Source organism: Thamnophis sirtalis, unplaced genomic scaffold (genome assembly GCF_051295495.1).
Source record: "Thamnophis sirtalis isolate CommonGarterSnake01/CBP01778 unplaced genomic scaffold, rThaSir2_p1.2 scaffold_1, whole genome shotgun sequence".
Classification (NCBI taxonomy): domain Eukaryota; kingdom Metazoa; phylum Chordata; class Lepidosauria; order Squamata; family Natricidae; genus Thamnophis; species Thamnophis sirtalis.
Window position 1 is genome coordinate 105,623,285 of NW_028261381.1, and position 18,218 is coordinate 105,641,502.

At 41.1% G+C, this 18,218-nt stretch overlaps 2 protein-coding genes across 8 annotated transcripts in view; both read right to left on the minus strand.

Annotated features, from left to right (window-relative positions):
• Positions 1–18,218, minus strand: part of CKAP5 (cytoskeleton associated protein 5) — an 82,309-nt gene that overhangs the window by 52,299 nt on the left and 11,792 nt on the right. For all 7 annotated transcript variants that reach the window (XM_087720333.1, XM_087720336.1, XM_014070638.2 and 4 more), the window contains 8 exons: positions 12,268–12,360; positions 8,654–8,847; positions 7,142–7,348; positions 5,413–5,584; positions 4,591–4,723; positions 4,253–4,356; positions 3,789–3,902; positions 3,155–3,259 (listed from right to left, as the gene is read on the minus strand). In XM_087720333.1, coding sequence (XP_087576459.1) covers positions 3,155–3,259; positions 3,789–3,902; positions 4,253–4,356; positions 4,591–4,723; positions 5,413–5,584; positions 7,142–7,348; positions 8,654–8,847; positions 12,268–12,324 — 1,086 coding nt within the window. In that variant the 5' untranslated portion in view covers positions 12,325–12,360. The remainder of the gene's footprint in view (positions 1–3,154; positions 3,260–3,788; positions 3,903–4,252; positions 4,357–4,590; positions 4,724–5,412; positions 5,585–7,141; positions 7,349–8,653; positions 8,848–12,267; positions 12,361–18,218) is intronic.
• LOC148049644 (uncharacterized) lies at positions 14,397–17,978 on the minus strand. Its single transcript, XM_087704347.1, has 3 exons — positions 17,637–17,978; positions 16,202–17,091; positions 14,397–14,419 (listed from the first exon to the last, which is right to left on the minus strand). Exons 1-3 carry the CDS (start codon positions 17,774–17,776, stop codon positions 14,397–14,399), a joined length of 1,053 nt encoding a protein of 350 aa, XP_087560473.1. The 5' UTR covers positions 17,777–17,978.

The window sequence follows — 18,218 nt, forward strand, 5'->3', positions numbered from 1 at the left end:
GAGGCCATTTTAAACTTCCGATAAACCAGCCTGGAGTTAAGCAACTTTAGCTCTAGGATGGCTCTCCAGCCCCCTGAACTCTTCGGAACTACAAAAAGATTGGAATAGAAACCAGAACCTCTCTGGTCCTCCGGAAACAGTTCCACGCCTGAATGTCCAGCAGGTGCTGGATGGCCTTGTGCATAAGCTCGCGCTTCACCGGGTTCCGAAAGGAGGAGATGATCCGGAAATGAAAAAGGGGTGAAAACGAAATTCCAATACAACCCACAACGAACAGTGTGGAGGACCCATTTATCAGAGGTGATGAGGTCCCAGTGGTCTGCAAAGTGAGCGAAGCGACCGCCAATAGGAAGATCCAAGCCCGGATCATTTATTCCTGCAGTAGGAACACCCCACCACCTCAAAAGAGCTGCTTGTTGGGCTGTTGGTATCGATTCCTATCTCTATAATATTGCCTAGCCCCTTGGCAAGAGTACCTAGGGGGAGGGTATCTCTGTTGCTGCTAGTAGTCCTGCTCTGGAGGCCGATATGCAGGCCTCCTCTGGTAGGGCATTGACCTTTGCTCTGCCCACTTGGAAGAAGGAAGGAAGGATCTTACGTTTATTCTTGTCCTCCACCAGCAGCGGGTCCTTAGCTGCTCCAAATAGCTTGTTGCTGCAATATTCTGCTGCCGCTAAGGCCCACTTGGACCGGGCCTCCCCCTGCCAACTACGGAGCCAAAGCAGTCTCCTGGACACCACCGACATAGCAAGCGCTTTGGACGCATACTTGACCACATGAAGTGTGGCATCCGCTGAGAACTGGGCAGCCACAATGAGTTTTGCGATGTCTTGAAAGAGATGTACCTCCATAGCTGGAACCCCCTCCTGCATCTGAGTCAGCCAGAGAAGGGTAGACCTATTGAAGAAGGAGGCCGCAGCCGCTGCTTTGATTGCCCACGTGGCCGCCTGGAGGTTCTTGCGCAGAGTCAGTTCAGCTCTCCTATCTTCCGCCTTAAGGCTGTTGGCGATGTTGCCAGCCACCAGAGAGGAGGATGCCAAAACCGCCACAGGTGGGTCCACTGTCGGAATCTGTAAAGCCTGAGAGAAACTAGATCAAGGTTATAAAACCAGCGATCGTTGCGGCCTGGGATAGGAAAAGCCGTGGGCTTCACCCACTGAGACGTGAGAACCTCCATGAACATAGGGGGAGTAGGGATCTCCTCTTTTTCTACTGGGGGCTTGTGAAATGGCCCATTTTTTGTGCCTGGAGCCGGAGTGCCCCCAGCAGTGGGAGCCACCTCCAAATCCGCAATGGCATTAGCCTTGCGCAGAAGGGAACCAAATTGGGAGGGGGAAAATAAACCAGTGAACATGGAAGCCTCCGGAAATGTTCTTCATCATCAGAGAAACCAACCTCCTTCTGACCCCCTTCATCTAACACAGAATCCTCACTAGCTGTAGAAGGGGAGGTCTGCCTATGCTCACGAGCAGAAGTTGCAGGTTGGTTTGGATGACCTCCTGGTGTCCCACGAGAACTACTCTTCCTAGAAGATCTAGATTTTTTCTGCACGCCTCTGGCAATACCTTCAGAAATTGCCTGGGCAATAATCTGCTGAAACCTCTCTGGAAGCTCAGGAAAGGGGAAAGTGTGGGAGGCCCCAAAACTGGCTCTGCTTCAGCAGATTGAGGAGCTAGCCTATGTCTGCCCAGCCCAGCAACAGGCCTGTCGAAAGGATTCCCTCTCTGGGCCCCAGCGTGCTCATGGGTGATGGGGGGGGGGACATGGAAACATCCCCCCTGAAAGATCCCTGGGATCTAGGGGGTGATTCAGCCACAGGCGTCAGCCTAAGGAGAGAACAGGACCTGGAGGGGGAAGGGCTAATGCAGTCCCTGGCTCTTTGAGAGGAAGCCCTGGTGGCAACTCCCTCATGCCCCCTGTGAGAGCCCCCGGCTGTGGCAGACTAAGATGTGAAGGGGCCTCTGGAAGTCCCCTTGCCAGGCTCAGTATCCACAGGGGAATCTGGTGCTGCTTCCCCTGGTCGCCTCGTGGCATCCGCCATTAAGAACAGCTTCCCAAAAAGCCTCAGGTACTCACAGCTCCTCAGATGGCTCACCAGGCTCTCTGCAGCCTCCTTGGCTCCTCACAGAAGAAAAAGAATGCTGCAGCGATCCTGAAGGGCCCTGTGCCTCCGTGCACGTAGCCCCAATGCCACCGATCTGTGGCTCGATTGTGGAACACTGGAAGGAGCAAATGGAGGCAATTCCCTGATTCACGGGGAGAGTGCCTTTGCACGTGGCCTCTGCAGAGCTCTAATGGCTGCCTTGGCCACGTGTGTCTTCCCGAAAGCCGGCAGGGATCCACGATGGTGGTTGCCAACCATGCGGCCTGATTCCTCGAGGAGTTCTGCCTCAACAGCTCCACCCAGAGGCCTGGAGAAGCTCCAGTAGCCCCCCAATGGGGTGGAAATGCAGTTCCTCTTCTGATCTCCTGGAGGCTGGCTTCGGAGCTCCCCAGAGACTGCAAGCAATCTTGGAGACTGAGGTGCTCCTGCAAAGCCCAGCTATTGCCCAGCGCAGCCACAATCACTCAGGAAAGACAAGGGAGGAGGTGGGGAAGGCAAGGATAGAAAATTCTCACACCAAATTGAATAAAGTCAGGAGCCAAGAAAAAAGTCTCCTATCAGGCTGAAAGACTGAGCCAGGAAGTGAAGTAGAGGGGAGTGGCCTCAATTTAATCTCAGTTTCAAGGCAAATGGGATCTGAGAATATCCCATCAATGACTCCTCCCACGGGATCACTTAGGAGAGTCTTCATTATTACCCCATACAAAAGTCAGAGAAAAAATTTGAATCACACTAGAAATTCATTACATCAAGAAACACTCTGATACTACAATCTAGCTAAAACAGTTTTTTTTTTAAGTTTGTGTTTTTAAAACTCTTATTTCAAACTACTCCTCTGGAAACATTTTTCCTATCTTCCTGAATATTCTTTTGTTTTAATAAAACAAAATCCACAAGAAAATTTGCTAGAAATATGATAAAAGGAAGATTTAACATGTATTCAGTAGAAATCAGTATCAGGCTGGTGCCAAATTCTAGTCTATTCTTCATTCCACAATTAATTCTAGACACAGAGAATTCAAAAGCAAACAAAGAGCACATTATACTCACATGACCAGCATATTGTCCAAATTTCTTCCTGAGACCAGTGGCTAATCCAGCAAGGCATTTTGCAGCCAAAGCAACCAACATCACATTAGTATCCTTTCCAACAACCTGTAAAGAAAGAGCATCATAATCTAATGGTGTGAATTTTCAAAATGAATTCTGAACAAATTAAAAATAATTTCTCATGCCATTCACCTAAATTAATATTAAACTATCTAAGAGTTACTCTCCAATTTTACAAACATAAAGAATGGGAGAGCAGTTGTTCTCTCCTGCCACTTTCTTATACACTCACAAAATATGCTCCATTTGGTGGAGTGCGCAAATAGAGGAGAAATTTGTTTCATAAAATTCTGGATTTTATTTTACATAAGTGCTGGAAACCACAGATTCTGGGCAATTTACTAGTGCTAGCTGACTTGCTATCTGCTTAAAGAGTTCAGAATGTGTTCAATTATATTTATTTCTATTTCTATGCAATTAAGATCTCGATCATCCACTTAAACCTGTGAGCAAACATTATAATTAAACACTATTATTTACCAATAAAAGATTAAAAGCTCCTTATAACTATACTAATACTGAGACTTTGCATTTAGATTTGAGAGGTCCATTTGGGTAATATGGAGAATCTTGCCTTCTTAAGAGCTTTCACCAAGTCTGCATAATCTCCAGCTTCCAATCTGGGATTTTTAACCAGCACTTCTACTGCTTCCAAGGCTTCTTTTCTTTCCTGCCACTTTTTGGCCTCCTGCAACGCAAACCATTAAACATGTATTATTATCAAATATATGCATTATTAGAAGTGATACATTCTAGTCACATGCCATTTCCTATTTCTATAAAGGAAAAATACATGCACATGCTTCCATGGTTTCCATGCTTTCAGAAACAATGAAGTACCGTACTTTAATTTACCACTATGTTTTCACATTGATCTACTGCAATTATCCCTAATAAATAATACCTCTTAGACATGACAAAATATAAATTCAGTAGCAGAAAAGAGAAATTATTTGGTAGATATTTTAATGCACACAGTATTGATGCAAAGGGAAGTTAGAGAGATTAAGATTAACATATTGCTTTGTCTCTACTTACTATTTTGTCATAGAAATCCTTAGGAAGTTTGGAGAGAATTTCAACAGCTTCCAAAAGCTCATAAGCATCAACTTGTGGAACATCTTCATCAACATCATCACCTCCTATGGAAACAGCTATTAGACATGGCCAAGTACAGGCCAGTTACACTACAATAGTACATTTTATTAATCATATGATCAAAATTCCCAGAATAAGGACTTTTGTGCAATTAATGATACTGTCTGAATACTGATATCCATCTAACATCTTTAGTCAGCTTGTGCTTTTTGGTTTTGGTGAGTTTTCCTTTTTTTTAAAAAGCATCCTCAAGGTTGAAGTTCCAGATCAAATGTTACCTCCATCTGCATCTCCACCAGCTGCCTGCTGTTGCTCAAACTTTGCTTTCATTTCTTGCTGGGATCGCAGAAACCTGGACTGCTTGGGAGTAGACGACGGTAGTTTGACCCATTCTTCTTCCAGTTCTTTTAACTACAAGAATTAAAATAGCCAATATATATATATATAAATACAGTCTTGACCTCTGATGTTTGGACTATTCCTTGCTTTCAAAGAGGTATAAAAGCATAGCTTTTGAGGATACAAACCACACTGACCCAACTTATGCTGCTCTGGGTTAAGGGGGACTGCTGTTACTGTATTGGCTTTTAAAACTATTTTTCTATTTTTCCCCTCTATATAGACTTATTAGCCACTCAAGTATTATGATTAGAGTAACATGCAAGCTGGAGGAAGTGAGTGATTATATGAATACAATTGATTATAAATAATCTGCTACTGAAAGAAGGCCTACTAAGAATGTTAGTATATTATATGATTTCAAAATCTTTTTGCTGACATAAGCATTTGCTGCTTAATAATTAGCACAGGTTCCAGGAGAGAATCCATCTTTTAAAGCTTGATATTGGATGATCACCTGATAACTCAATGCAAGATATCACAATTTTTCCCCAAGCCTCTTGAAAGAAATCAATGAGATTTGTTAGAACTCCAATCGTTTCAGGTCTTGGAGCTCATGCCTATATTATAAAGTTTCCTCCACTAAAATTGTATCTAAAAGGAATAATTTTCCAAAACAAAGCTTTGAATTATTGAAAACATCTATTTTTTTCTGTAACTTCTTGTTAAGATCATCAGAACACAACATTTCCCCAACTTACCTGAAGAGAATTTATGTTCTGTAATGGAGGCCTAAGAGCATCCTTAATCCACCGATAAATCTCAATTGCAAGGAGTTTGGCTTCATCTCGAACTGCTTTCTCTCGAGATTCAAAAAGTTTTGGCAATATTTTGATTATTGGCTTCAGGGCAATTATTTTTGAACCAAATTCACTGAAATATATACATGCAATTAGTTACATTATGTTAATTTAATGTACACCAGATGACAAATGTTTAGGCGTTCTAAACATTATAGCAATAGGAATTAGACTTATATACTGCTTCAGTCACTAAGCAATGCAATAGGGTGACATTTTGTGACCAGCCTTTTTCTAAATCCCACTGACACCATTCTGCAAATACCACATGTGGTTCTTACAATGTTTCAAAGGGTTTCTGAGGGCTTCTAAAACCTCATGAAAAGGCTGTGCCCACCATTCTCATGATGCTTCAGAAAGCTTCTGTGGCTTTCCAGAACATCATGAGAAGATCACCCACAATTTTGAGGAGAGGGCATCTTGTGAGGTTTTAGAAGGCCTCAGAAGTGATGAGACCCGCCTTGAGCAGCCAGCAGAACTGCCTTGTCTAGAGCCAGGCTAGGCATGCTTTGTCAGTCATTGGAAGAAGCCAGCGAAGATAACTTGGGCATACCACTGGAATGGTGGTCTGCAACATGGGACTTGAGATGACAATCCTTGGCTTTGGGCTGAAGTAGAGGCCCATGGAAAGACTGTTGAAGCCTCAGGCCTCTAGTCAGCTTAGCACTATCACCACTAAGGAGTGCTACTATGCAGAGCAGTCAAAAGGACAGAGATGAGGGTGTGATAGGCAAGTGGATAAGTGCAGATGATCTGCCAAACAGTTGAGTTTGTAATGACCGTGGCAGTATCTCTTTGGGGATTGAGCATAAATACCATCCTTTCACTGCCACCTTTTAATAATCATAACTTAAGGAATACTCCATCCATATAAATATTATGCACAGAGAGAAAACTAGGGCTTCTCTGCCATCTACAGCTGAGCATTTAACTTTCTATGTAAGTGGTTTTCCAACTGATTTTGAGGAATTTTTTCCACCAACTTTTTACAGCCCTCTGATTTCTGATGCTGGTTTGCTTTTAATATAAATCATGGATGCCTTGTGTGCTAACATGTGGTCAGGCAGAAGATAGACTAAATTACAATATTTAAATGGATTCCTTCACATTTCTTCATTTCTTGCTTTATAGAGTTCAGTCTTTCGTTAAGTTGCATCAAATATCAACAACAGTTGATTTCACTCGTGTACTACACTGTTTCCCTGAAAATAAGACCTCCCCGGATAATAAGCTCAATTGGGCTTTTGAGTGCATCCGCTAAAATAAACCCTCCCCAAAAAATAAGCCCTTCCCAAAAATATTGCGACACAGCAGCAACCATGAGGTGATCATGCCTCCTGCACCTAAAAAAAAGACCTCCCTGAAAATAAAACCAAGTGCTTATTTCAGGGGTCAAAAGAAAATAAGAACCTGTCTTATTTTGGGGGAAACACGGTAAGTCATAAAGGAACTTAGTTTTAAATGAACAGAACACATGAACCTAAAGGGCAATGTATGCATACTAAATATTATATAATGTAACTTTTTTCCACTGACCACTTAAATGGAAAACGGCAATAGAGAATTTAATTAGTCATAAGAAATTCCCTTATTCTTAGAAAGTCTGAATAAAATTTTCATTAAATTTTACCTTAGTGCTTTCCTCAGTGTCTCTATGCATGCCACTATAATCTTGGGGTTCTTGTTGTCCAAGCCTTTAAGCAATTCTTCTTGCACCACTTCCCCTTTCTCAATTTCGATAAACATGAGGCATATATCTATGCCTAGTTCCTTTGCTCTAGCTTTAGGATGATTGAACACTTTATTTACAACTCCAGATACCACCTCCCCTGTTGTTCTTAAAAAAGGAAGAAAAGTAATAACACAAATTAGTTGAAAACAGAATGAACAATTTAATTATCTCTCATCCACCTTATAGCAATAATGTCAATTCCATTAAACACAGGAATCCTCAGTATATTGTTATATTTATTGCAGTTTATTGAGGTTAAGATTGCTTTTGATGCATTGATGAAATATTCCTAAGAGCTCTGGAAATCTGAAAAATTTCCATGATATGTATTATTATTATTTTTGCATTCAAGATACTTATTAATAACCTAATTCATACACATTACTCAAATGAAGCCAGAGCTTTTTCCTTTAGGATTAATGGATAAAGAGTTAGAAAAAGCCATGGAAAATTATCGCAATATATGATCACAGCAGCGAGATTACTATATGCACAGAGTTGAAAAGGTTGACACTACCCAAAATGGAGGAATGGTTGCTTAAGTTGGGAGATTTTGCTGACATGGAGAAATTAATTTATTTGATTAGGGAAAAGACATTATGTACATTTATTTTTGATTAGAAGTCTCTTATGGACTTTTTGTGTAAAAACGAAAACAAATGGATTTGTAACTTCTGGTTTCAATGATTAGATGGGATAGATTATGGAAAAAAGAGTAAATATGATGTAAGTTTAGAGAAAGAGCAGCCAAAATATATTTGTACTTATAACTGCTGTGAAAATATTGAAAACCATTTTATATTCTTTTCCTTTCTTTTCAATTTTTCTTAGCTTTCCCTTAGTTTTTTTTAAATTTTCTAATTTGTTTGTTAGCTTTTATCTTCTAGTTTAAAAGTTTTAATAAAAATTATACACAAAAACACCCGATTCATAAGCATGCATGTTGAGCACTTCACTGCTACATTTTAGACAGCTCAAATGCATGCACTGTGTAAAGTGAAAAATATTTTTATAATGTGAAGGGCCATTACGATGTGTAGTGAACACACTGAACATAAATACGATTATTGTAAGAGTCAGATAATTAATTATCAATATAAATCATCTCCTCCAACATTTGGTACCCATGCAGTGGGGAAGGTGTCAGTTTTTATTTGCTTAAAGAAAATCATTTAAAAAACCCAAACTGGGGATTAAATGACTGATGTACTGTAGGCATGTTCCAAAAAGATTTATGGTATAGATTTAATTGAACAATTTTAGCCTCATAGCTCTGAAGAAATTGTCCAAATTGTTCTAACTCCTATAATATTTGAAACTGTTCAAAGCTGATATATAAATATAATTTGGGATCTTAAGGTCATTAGTAGGAGCAAGAGTTCTTCTAAAGTACAAATACAAATAACTTACTTTCCTGCTACGTGAGCATTTTCAACATAAGCAAGTGCAGCTTCTAATCCTTTTAGCTGAACTACTGCGTTTGAGTCTGTCACAAATTTCTTTATAAGTCCAAGATATTTGGACCATTCAGGGTTCTTTTCATCATCTATTTTCTCAAACAGCTTCAGTGCTTCTTCATACCCATTTAATCTGGCTTTCCATACCTAGGAAGAAAATGGAAATAAATAAATTAAATCCCTGTGTGACCCGAGAGAATTATATGCTATTCTCTTATATGACCAACTATATATTTTTATTACAACCAATACTGAGGTACTGTAGTTTTTCCTGTAAGTATTCAAATCATAGATATCCAATACCTACTAAAATTCTGCAGCATTCATCACATGTACTATCTGCAGTCCCAAGACCACATTTGAGGAGTTCTAAAACTGCTTGACTACAGTCCAATACAGTCATACAAATTAGTGAGGAAATTTCTATGATATCTGACCTATCATATATAAAGTTAATAGTCTTGAAAATAACAGAGGTTTTCTTCACAAATTTAGCAATATGTTTTATTCCCCTTCTTCAAACCTCCGCAGCATTCTTGTCATGCCTCCAAAGTGCTGCTACCATATGTTGACGTCTGTTGCTAATTGCTGTGAGATAAGGGCAGATACAGTGAAGGGGAGAAAAGAAGAGGAGGGAGAATAGAGGATCTCAATTTTTTTACTAGTTCTCCTTTCCAACAAACACTGTCTCATAATTTGTAAACTATTTTAATATTTTTAAAACAACACATGACATGCCCTAAATAAATATCACTATAGCAAACATATAAAACATTAAGATTCATAAATAATAACTTATGCTACTAATTTTTCCCCAGTTATTTCAACAATTTAGAAACATGGAAAACTGATGGCAGAAAAAGATCTAGTGGTTCATCGGGTCTACCCTTTGATCTTTTTTCTTATTTTTGTTTTCTTTTGTTTATTTATTATTTTGAATTACTATTTTTATTTTAAAATTTAATTTAGATTATTAAACTTCTGTAAAGAAATGAAGAAATGTTTTGTAGGACTTATCTATGTAAGAAATACGAAATTGCAGAAAAAAGAGAGAAAATGATACAAATATATTTTAGTAAACATCTACGTAACTTCATACTTCTTATTGCAAAACTGGGTAAATCAGTCATAGGATTCCCTTAAACTAGGAGCCCATACTGATATCCTTCATGTACTTTTGTGCCATCTGTTTTCTGCTAATTGTCAAAGATGAAAATGGCATGCTACAAAACTGAAATCAAGCAACTTTTGCTCTCAATAATCTTGGATTATTGTTACGATCAGCATGACCATGAACAGCCAACCTTTCTTTTTCATCCCCAAAATAGGGGAGAAGCCCTGGAGCCAGTCCCAATCATTGTTAAACTTCTAATTTTAGAAATGGAGGAAACTATCACCATGGTCGCATTGTAAGGTAAATTGTTGAAAAAAATTATGTATAATGAAAGCAAAGTTCAACACGGAGAGAAAATATTTTAGTAATAGTTTGAAAGTTGGTCCAAAATGAATATGTGGAATTGGAGGAAGTAATGATTTAATCTCAAATCTCAATAATCAATCATGATACCACCAGAGAAAGAAAAAAGAAAAAAAATGAAATAAAGAATTTGGGGCTTTGTGGAAGCTTGCAAAAAAATATAATTTAGGACCAGTTAAATTTATCATTTTAATCATTATGCCAATCAAGTATTATGTTTTGAAAAAATGGCTTCAGTTTTATAAAACATACCCTGTGAAGCAATCAACAAGCATGTAGTCTGCCTGCTGCTTCCTTTTCTTCCCCACATGCTGATTAAGTAAGCCAGAGCTAGGTTCACATATAAACTAGAGCACTTTTTAGAAAACAGTTTATTTTCACAACTGACATTTCTAACCCATGAGCCATGAGTAACATATTCAATGACTGAGTTTACAAAACGTGACAATTAAATTATATCAATGCTTAGTATATGTGAATTCAGCTGTTTCTTACAGTAACTAAAACAGGCAAATGTTACTCCAAAAAAACCTAGTATGCATAAGGAGCAGAGTTTCTAACTCATTTTTTCCAAATTCCTAAGTTTTCTGAAGAACCTTTTAGTTGTACAATGTCACAATAAATTCATCTTTTCCAAAGTACCACTATATAATTTTTCATTGATCATGTGTGTCAATTTCTCGTGTTTAGAATTTTAGTGGAAGCGTGCACATGAAGCTCTCACTAAAGAGAAATGTGATGGCAAAAAGTTTAGGAACACTTGTACTTGACTAGAGGATATGATGTTAGAAGTCTGGGCCACAGACAGCAAAAATATGAACTGGTAAATTGGATAAATTAATGATTTTGAAGAGACACAAATTATATCAGCTACAGGACAAAAAGATGAAAAATTTAAAGAAGGACAATTGCTCTGAAGCAAGTACTGAACCTGTGGAGTCTTATTTTTGTATAAACATTAAAAGTTATACAACAGCCCACCATTTAACATTTGCTCTGATCACCACTCACAATTACTGGGTGACAGGGAAGAAATGCAATTTTCTTAAACCCTAGATCCACGATGGTGAACCTATGGCACACATGCCACAGATGGCATGCGGAGCAATATCGGTGGGCACGTGAGCTCAGCTCTGGCATGCATGCACGCACTGGCCACCAGAAGTCAGGTAACAGGCCTCCACTGGGCCTTCCGGGGGTGGGGTAAGGCTGTGGAGCCTGGAGAGAGTGAAAAACGGACCTTCTGGTCCGACTGGAAATTGGCAAATGGGCTGTTTTTGGCCTTCAGAGGACCTCATCTTTTTTGCCCTGCCCAGGATCCTAGAAAGGGTCTGGTGCCTGGTATGTGCCATCACATACCAAAAGGGGAGGGGACAAAAAGGTTAGCCATCACTGCCCTAGACTGACCTCAGATGAAAGTATATTTATAAGAAGGTCTGTTACCAACCAAAAAACAAGAATGTCTATTATTTTGTTACTCTAAAATAGATAAATTTAAAAAAATGTCACAACGTAGCCAAGACAAATGCAAGTAGTCCTAGACTTAGGACCACAATTGAGCCCAAGTTTTATCTTGCTAAATGAGAAATATTTTAAGTGAGTTTTGCCCAATTTTACGTCCTTTATTTCCATGTTTGTTAAGTGAATCACTGCAGTTGATAAGTTAGTAACAGGGTTGTTAAGTGAATCTGACTTTCCCATTGACTTTGTATGTCAGAAGGTTCCAAAAGCTGATCACATGACCCCAGGATACTGCAACTATCATAAATATAAACCAGTTGTCAAGCACCTGAATGTAAATTATATGACCATGGGAATGCTGCAATGCTTGTGTGAAAAACGGTCATTTGTCACTTTTTCAGTGCCGTTGAAACTTTGAATGGTCACTAAACAAACTGTTGTAAGTTTGTATAGACTAACTATAGTTCCTGTGAAGACATTTTCAAATTTGATCAAATGAATTTGAGTTAAACTAGTGTATGAAAAGATTTTCAAAATATGATACTAACATTTGTCCTTTTCTTACTCTCAAAACAATGTATTACTCAGTAAGTAGGGAAATGCCAGTTCCTTAAACAAGGTAATCTTACCTTATGTTCACATTTTTGATCAATGGGTAATTTCATCCATTCACTATCGTCTGCCATGATGCTTCAGTTTCTTGTAGTTGTTCTCTGCAATACCTAGGAAATTCCAAAAACAGCAACAATGACAACTAAAGAGGCACGCTGAAACATATGAACCCAGTAGAAATGAACAAACATGATAATAGGATCTGAATGAAATTTAACATTAAAAAACTATAAGCTACCTAATAGCAGCACCAAGCGATTATAGTTCTGACTTTGAATTTTCTGTATATTTTGACTATAATCCAAATCCAAATTCTATGCTCACAAAATATAAATCTGAATATATTCTATTTTCTCAAGAGTCCATTTTTGGTAATGGTAAGAACAGAAGAAAAATAGGACGAGTACTAAAAGTATAACAGAAAAACCTAGTTTCAAAATATATAGCTAGCCAAAATTATAATGTTGCACACACTGCATGGAAGCAACCTATAAAAAGCACATCTCAATAAGCCAAATCACCAGGCTACATCACAATATATTCTAGGTGGAGTTGAGGCTGGACTGAGGAGACAACAGTTTTTGTTTCAGCTCTTAGCAATGCGTCCCTTTTCATTTCTGGTGCCAAAATATCTTGCTACAGATGAGATGCAATGATAAAGAGTATTACTATCATTTGCTCCATTTACTAAGAGAAGTACCAAAATAGTGTGCTCATTCTAAAGTGTTCTCACAACTCTTAAGATAGAGTAGCAGTCTATACATTTCCCTAAAAAACAGTTCATTAAATTAGCAAAACTATGCATGTGTACGTCCCTCTCTTTTCAAGAAAGGTATCCTTATTGTTTTGAACAGACAATTTGACAGGGACAAAAACTAAATTTTTTCCAAGGATCTTTAATTTTGTTAAATTTTCTAACTGATTACTATACAATTAATTTGAAAGATATTTTAAATTAATAGACAAACATTGAAATCTTGTCTCCCTCATGAAACACCGATTACACTTCTCAAAATTCTCAGCATTGGGAATTGTAAGTATTTAAGTATTTAAGCTCATACGCATCCTGAGGGTGTTCCAGATGAGAAAGGATGTTATAGAGGGATTGCTTTTCTAGATTTTTCTCAGTTTAAGGTCAGATTCACTACAACCTAGCTCATAAAAGATACAACGCATTACAGGTAGTCCTCGACTTATAACAGTTCATGTAATGACTGTTCAAAGTTACAACAGCATCGACTTATGGCCATTTTTCAGTTACAACCTTTGCAGCATGCCCATGATCATGTGATCAAAATTCAGATGCTTGGCAACTGGTTCATACTGTATTTTTCAGAGTATAAGACGCACCAAGATTTTGAAGAGGCAAATTTTTAAAAAAAGTTTTTGCACTCTGCAGACCTCCCCAAAATGGCCCATTTTTCATGAAAACGGGCCCATTTTTTCCCCCAAAAAGGGCCATGAATAGCCTTTAGGAAGCTTCTAGAGTGCTCCTGGAGGGCGGAGGTGGGAGGCAAAAAATGAGCAAAAAATGATCCTTTTTTTGCGAAAACGGGCCCGTTTTTTGTCAAAAAAGGGCATGCATAGCCTTTAGGAGGCTTATAGAATGCTCGGGGGGGGGGGGAATTGAGCAAAAAACGGGATATTTTTTCCTCATTTCTGCCCTCCCCAGCCCCTAGAAGCACTCTGGAAGCCCCCTAAAGGCTCTGCACGGCCATTTTGGTGAAGGGGGTACAGTTTCAGGAGGCAAAAAATGCTATATTCAGTGTATAAGACGCACTCAGATTTTCAGCCTCTTTTTTAAGGAGAAAAGGTGTGTCTTATACTCCAAAAAATATGGTATTTATGACTGTTGCTGTGTCCCAAGATCATGTGATTCCCTTTTTTTATTTTTTGTCAAGCAAAGTCAAAGCAGATTCACTTAACAACTGGGTTACTAACTTATCAACTGCAATGATTTACTTAACAACTGTGGCAACAAAAGTCATAAAATGGGGCAAAACCCACTTAACAAATGTCTTACTTAACAACATAAACTTTGGTCTCAACTGTGCTCGTAAGTCGAGGACTACCTGTACTGTTACAATCCTGCACATAATAATAAATGTACAATATTACTGAGTACAACACCATATAGATAATAGAATCAATCTCTTTCCCCCACCTTCCCTATTGGAAAAGAAGTACACAGTTAGAGACTCAGTCTTACTCTTCTCAGTTCCATCTTAGACATTTGTCTTTAAAAAGTGTGATTGCTTATTAGCCATGAAAAGAAAACTTAGAAGCAAATGCTAGGAGATGGGGAGGGGCATGGTGGTTTGAAAGGAAAAGGAACAGATTGATAAAATTAGTAGTACATTATTTATACTTTAATGGATCCTGCTTCTATAGGCTGTAACATTTATCTAGACCAATATCTATAACTAGATTTAGTCTGTATTAACATACGAGGAATATCACCATATAATATACACTATCTGGATCCACATATCATGCCAAGTCAACATGTGAGTTTATTTTTTGATATACTCTGTTAAAAAAAACAATTGTGGATTGCAAATTAAATTTTAAGGTTTAGTATAGTCATGCTTTACTTTAAAAACACATTTATTTAACGATATACATATCTACATCACTCCTCAGGCTAATTAATCTACATCATATAGATTAATTTGATAGACTCAGACAATAAACATCACTGTATGCTTTGGTGAAATATATAAAAGCTGTTAAAATGCAACTAATCATTTATTTTAAAAAATGTAATATTTTATGTTTTGCCATTTGCAGTTATCTTTATTTAAGGTTTCTACTATTTTAGGTATTATTAAATCTTCAACATGTAACAAGTGTACATATGAATATATTCTGAAATATATCCAAATAATTTTATTCCTTGATAACATATTCAATTTATATAACTTAACATTTTCCAAGTCATTTTAAAACATTAAATGAAAAAAACAACAAAAGACCGTTGGCTTACCTGAACGGTCGTTCTCGGGGCACTGCGAAGAGAGCCCAAATGCTGGGTTAACACAGCCTATCTGCCCTTGGACTGAGTGATGATTTTCTTGACCACGCCTCCCTTTGCCTGCACATGCTCAATTCGAAAACGAAGGAACCGTCCTGTAATCAATTACAGTCAATACAGCCACATCGTTCAAATACAAACACCCGGGTGGGTTTGGGCTCTCTTCGCAGTGCCCCGAGAACGACCGTTCAGGTAAGCCAACGGTCTTTCTCCAGTGCACTGCTCAGAGAGCCCAAATGCTGGGACATGCCCAAGCTATTGAGTCCCAGGGTGGGGAAGCGCCGAAGCCTCTGGCATTTCAGCCACTCTTTGTAATACTCTTCTGCCAAAGGAGGCTTCGGCTGAGGCAAAGGTGTCAATCTTATAGTTTCTAATAAAGGCCGTGGGGGAAGCCCAGGTGGCCGCTCTACAAATGTCTAGGATAGAGGCCTGGGTTGCCCAGGCTGCAGACGTTGCAGCGCTCCTGGTGGAGTGAGCGGTGATTCTTCTCGGAGCCGTCTTGCCCTGGTGCTCATATGCCAGTTTGATGCAAGCACGTAGCCAACGTCCCACAGTGTGAGAGGAGACCTTGCGGCCCAGGGACGCAGGGAGGAAGGAGACAAAGAAAGCCTCTGACCGGCGGTAGTCCTTTGTTCTCTTTACATACGTGCGCACGGCCCGTCTCACGTCCAGCTTGTGCCACTCACGCTCCTTAGGGTGAGAAGGATGGGGACAGAAGTTGGGCAAAATAAGTTCTTGAGTCCTGTGAAACAGGGAGTTAATTTTCGGAGCAAATGACGGATCAAGTCTCAATATTACTCTGTCCGGGTGAACTACGCACAAATCCTCCCTGACAGAGAGCGCAGCAAGCTCGGCTACCCTGCGAGCGGATGTAATGGCCACCAGGAAAGCGGTTTTGATGGTGAGGTAGCGCAGACTGGTCTTTTTCAAAGGCTCAAATGGGGCTTTGGTCAGGGCCTTAAGCACAAATGGAAGATCCCACGACGGATACCGGTGAACAGTTGGAGGGCTGATGTTCGCTGCTCCCTTGAGAAAGCTCTTGATCTGGGGAAGCTGACTCAGCGAGCGAGAGGAGCCCTTTGCCAGGATGGTAGACAACGCTGCAACCTGGCGTCTGAGGGTGCTGACTGCAAGGCCCTTATCCAGACCCTCTTGCAAAAAGTCTAGGGTCTGGGGGATCGAGGCTGAGGAGGCCTCTATGTTCCTAGTCTTGCACCACCGTGAGAAGGCGGCCCAGGTGGCATCGTAGATTCTAGTCGTAGAGGGCTTCCTGGACGCTTGGATTGTTCGAATGACCTGGTCAGAGAATTTTTGCTTCCTCAGGAGCTCCCCTTCAAGTGCCAAACGGCTAGCTGCAGCCACTGGGGCTCCGGATGGGTGATGGCCCCCTGGCTGAGGGCAATCTTGTCCCGGGGGATTCTCCAAGGTCTTTGAACTGAGAGGCTGACCAGGTCTGCGTACCAGGGCCTTCTGGGCCAGAAGGGAGCCACCAGAATGAGGTCTGCCTTTTCGGTCAGGAGCTTGTTCACCACTTGAGGGATGAGCGGAAGTGGAGGGAAGGCATACAGAAGTCCCTGAGGCCACGCTGACCTCAGAGCATTTGTTCCCTCCGCCTGGGGCGAGTGGTAGCGACTGAAGAAGCGTGGGAGCTGTGTGTTGTTGTGTGTGGCAAACAGGTCTACCTGTGGCTTGCCGAACCTCCTCACGATCTGCTGGAACAGGTCCGGGTGCAGGCGCCACTCCGAGTGGTCGATGCGTTGGCGGCTCAGCCAGTCTGCTTCCCGGTTGCTTACGCCGGAGATGTGATCTGCACTGAGAGAAGCCAGATGACGTTCTGCCCACCTGCCCAGCGCTTCTGCCTCGAGCATGAGGGCCTTTGATCGAGTGCCCCCTTGCCGGTTTATGTGCGCTTTTGTCGCCACATTGTCTGTCATCAACAGTACATGAGCCCCTCTTACTAGAGATGCGAACTTTCTCAGCGCTAGGCGAGCTGCCCTCAGTTCCAGCCAATTGATGCTGTGGGCGGCCTCCCTCTGAGTCCATCGGCCTTGGGCTAGGTGGCCCTGACAGTGGGCGCCCCACCCCAGGAGGCTGGCATCCGTGGTGACAACTAGTCTCTCCGGCTCCTTGAACAGGCAGCCCTTCCTGACTGCCTTGGACCTCCACCATGCCAGAGACCGGATCACTTTTCGTGGGAGCCGAACCCGCCTGAGTGAGTTGCTGTTCCTGGCCCTCTGCACTGGCAGCAGAAACCACTGCAGCTCCCTGGCGTGAAGGCGAGCCCAGGGAACCACCCCCAGGCACGAGATCATTATCCCTAGGAGCTGGGACAGCTGAATGATGGGTACCGACCTGGCAAGGCTGCAGTGCTTCACTCTGCGTCTCAGGTTCGACAGCCGGTCTGGCGAAAGAAATACCTGGCAGGAGGTGGAGTTGATGACCACACCCAGGTGCTGTATACAGGTGGATGGTCGGAACTGGCTCTTCTCCATGTTGACAGAGAAGCCATGGTACTGCAGGGTCTGCACAGTTAGAGAAACATCGCGGTGTGCCTGCTTGGTGGTGAGAGAGTGAATGATTATGTCGTCTAAATAACATTCCAGACGAACCGGATGGTTGCGGAGATGAGCCGCTAGCACTGCCAGAATTTTGGTGAATGTTCTGGGCGCAGATGATAGCCCGAAGGGAAGAGCCCTGTACTGGAATGCTTCCCTTCCGCGTAGAACCTCAGGAACCGCCTGTGGGCCACATGGATGGGGACATGCAGGTAGGCCTCTTTGAGATCTATTGATGTCAATAGGTCCCCCTCCCTCACACAGCCCAGGATGGAGTGGAGTGACTGCATCTTGAACCTCTTGTAAGCCAGATGCTGATTTAGGCTCTTGAGGTCCAAGATGGCCCTCCACCCCCCTGAACTTTTGGGCACTAGGAAGA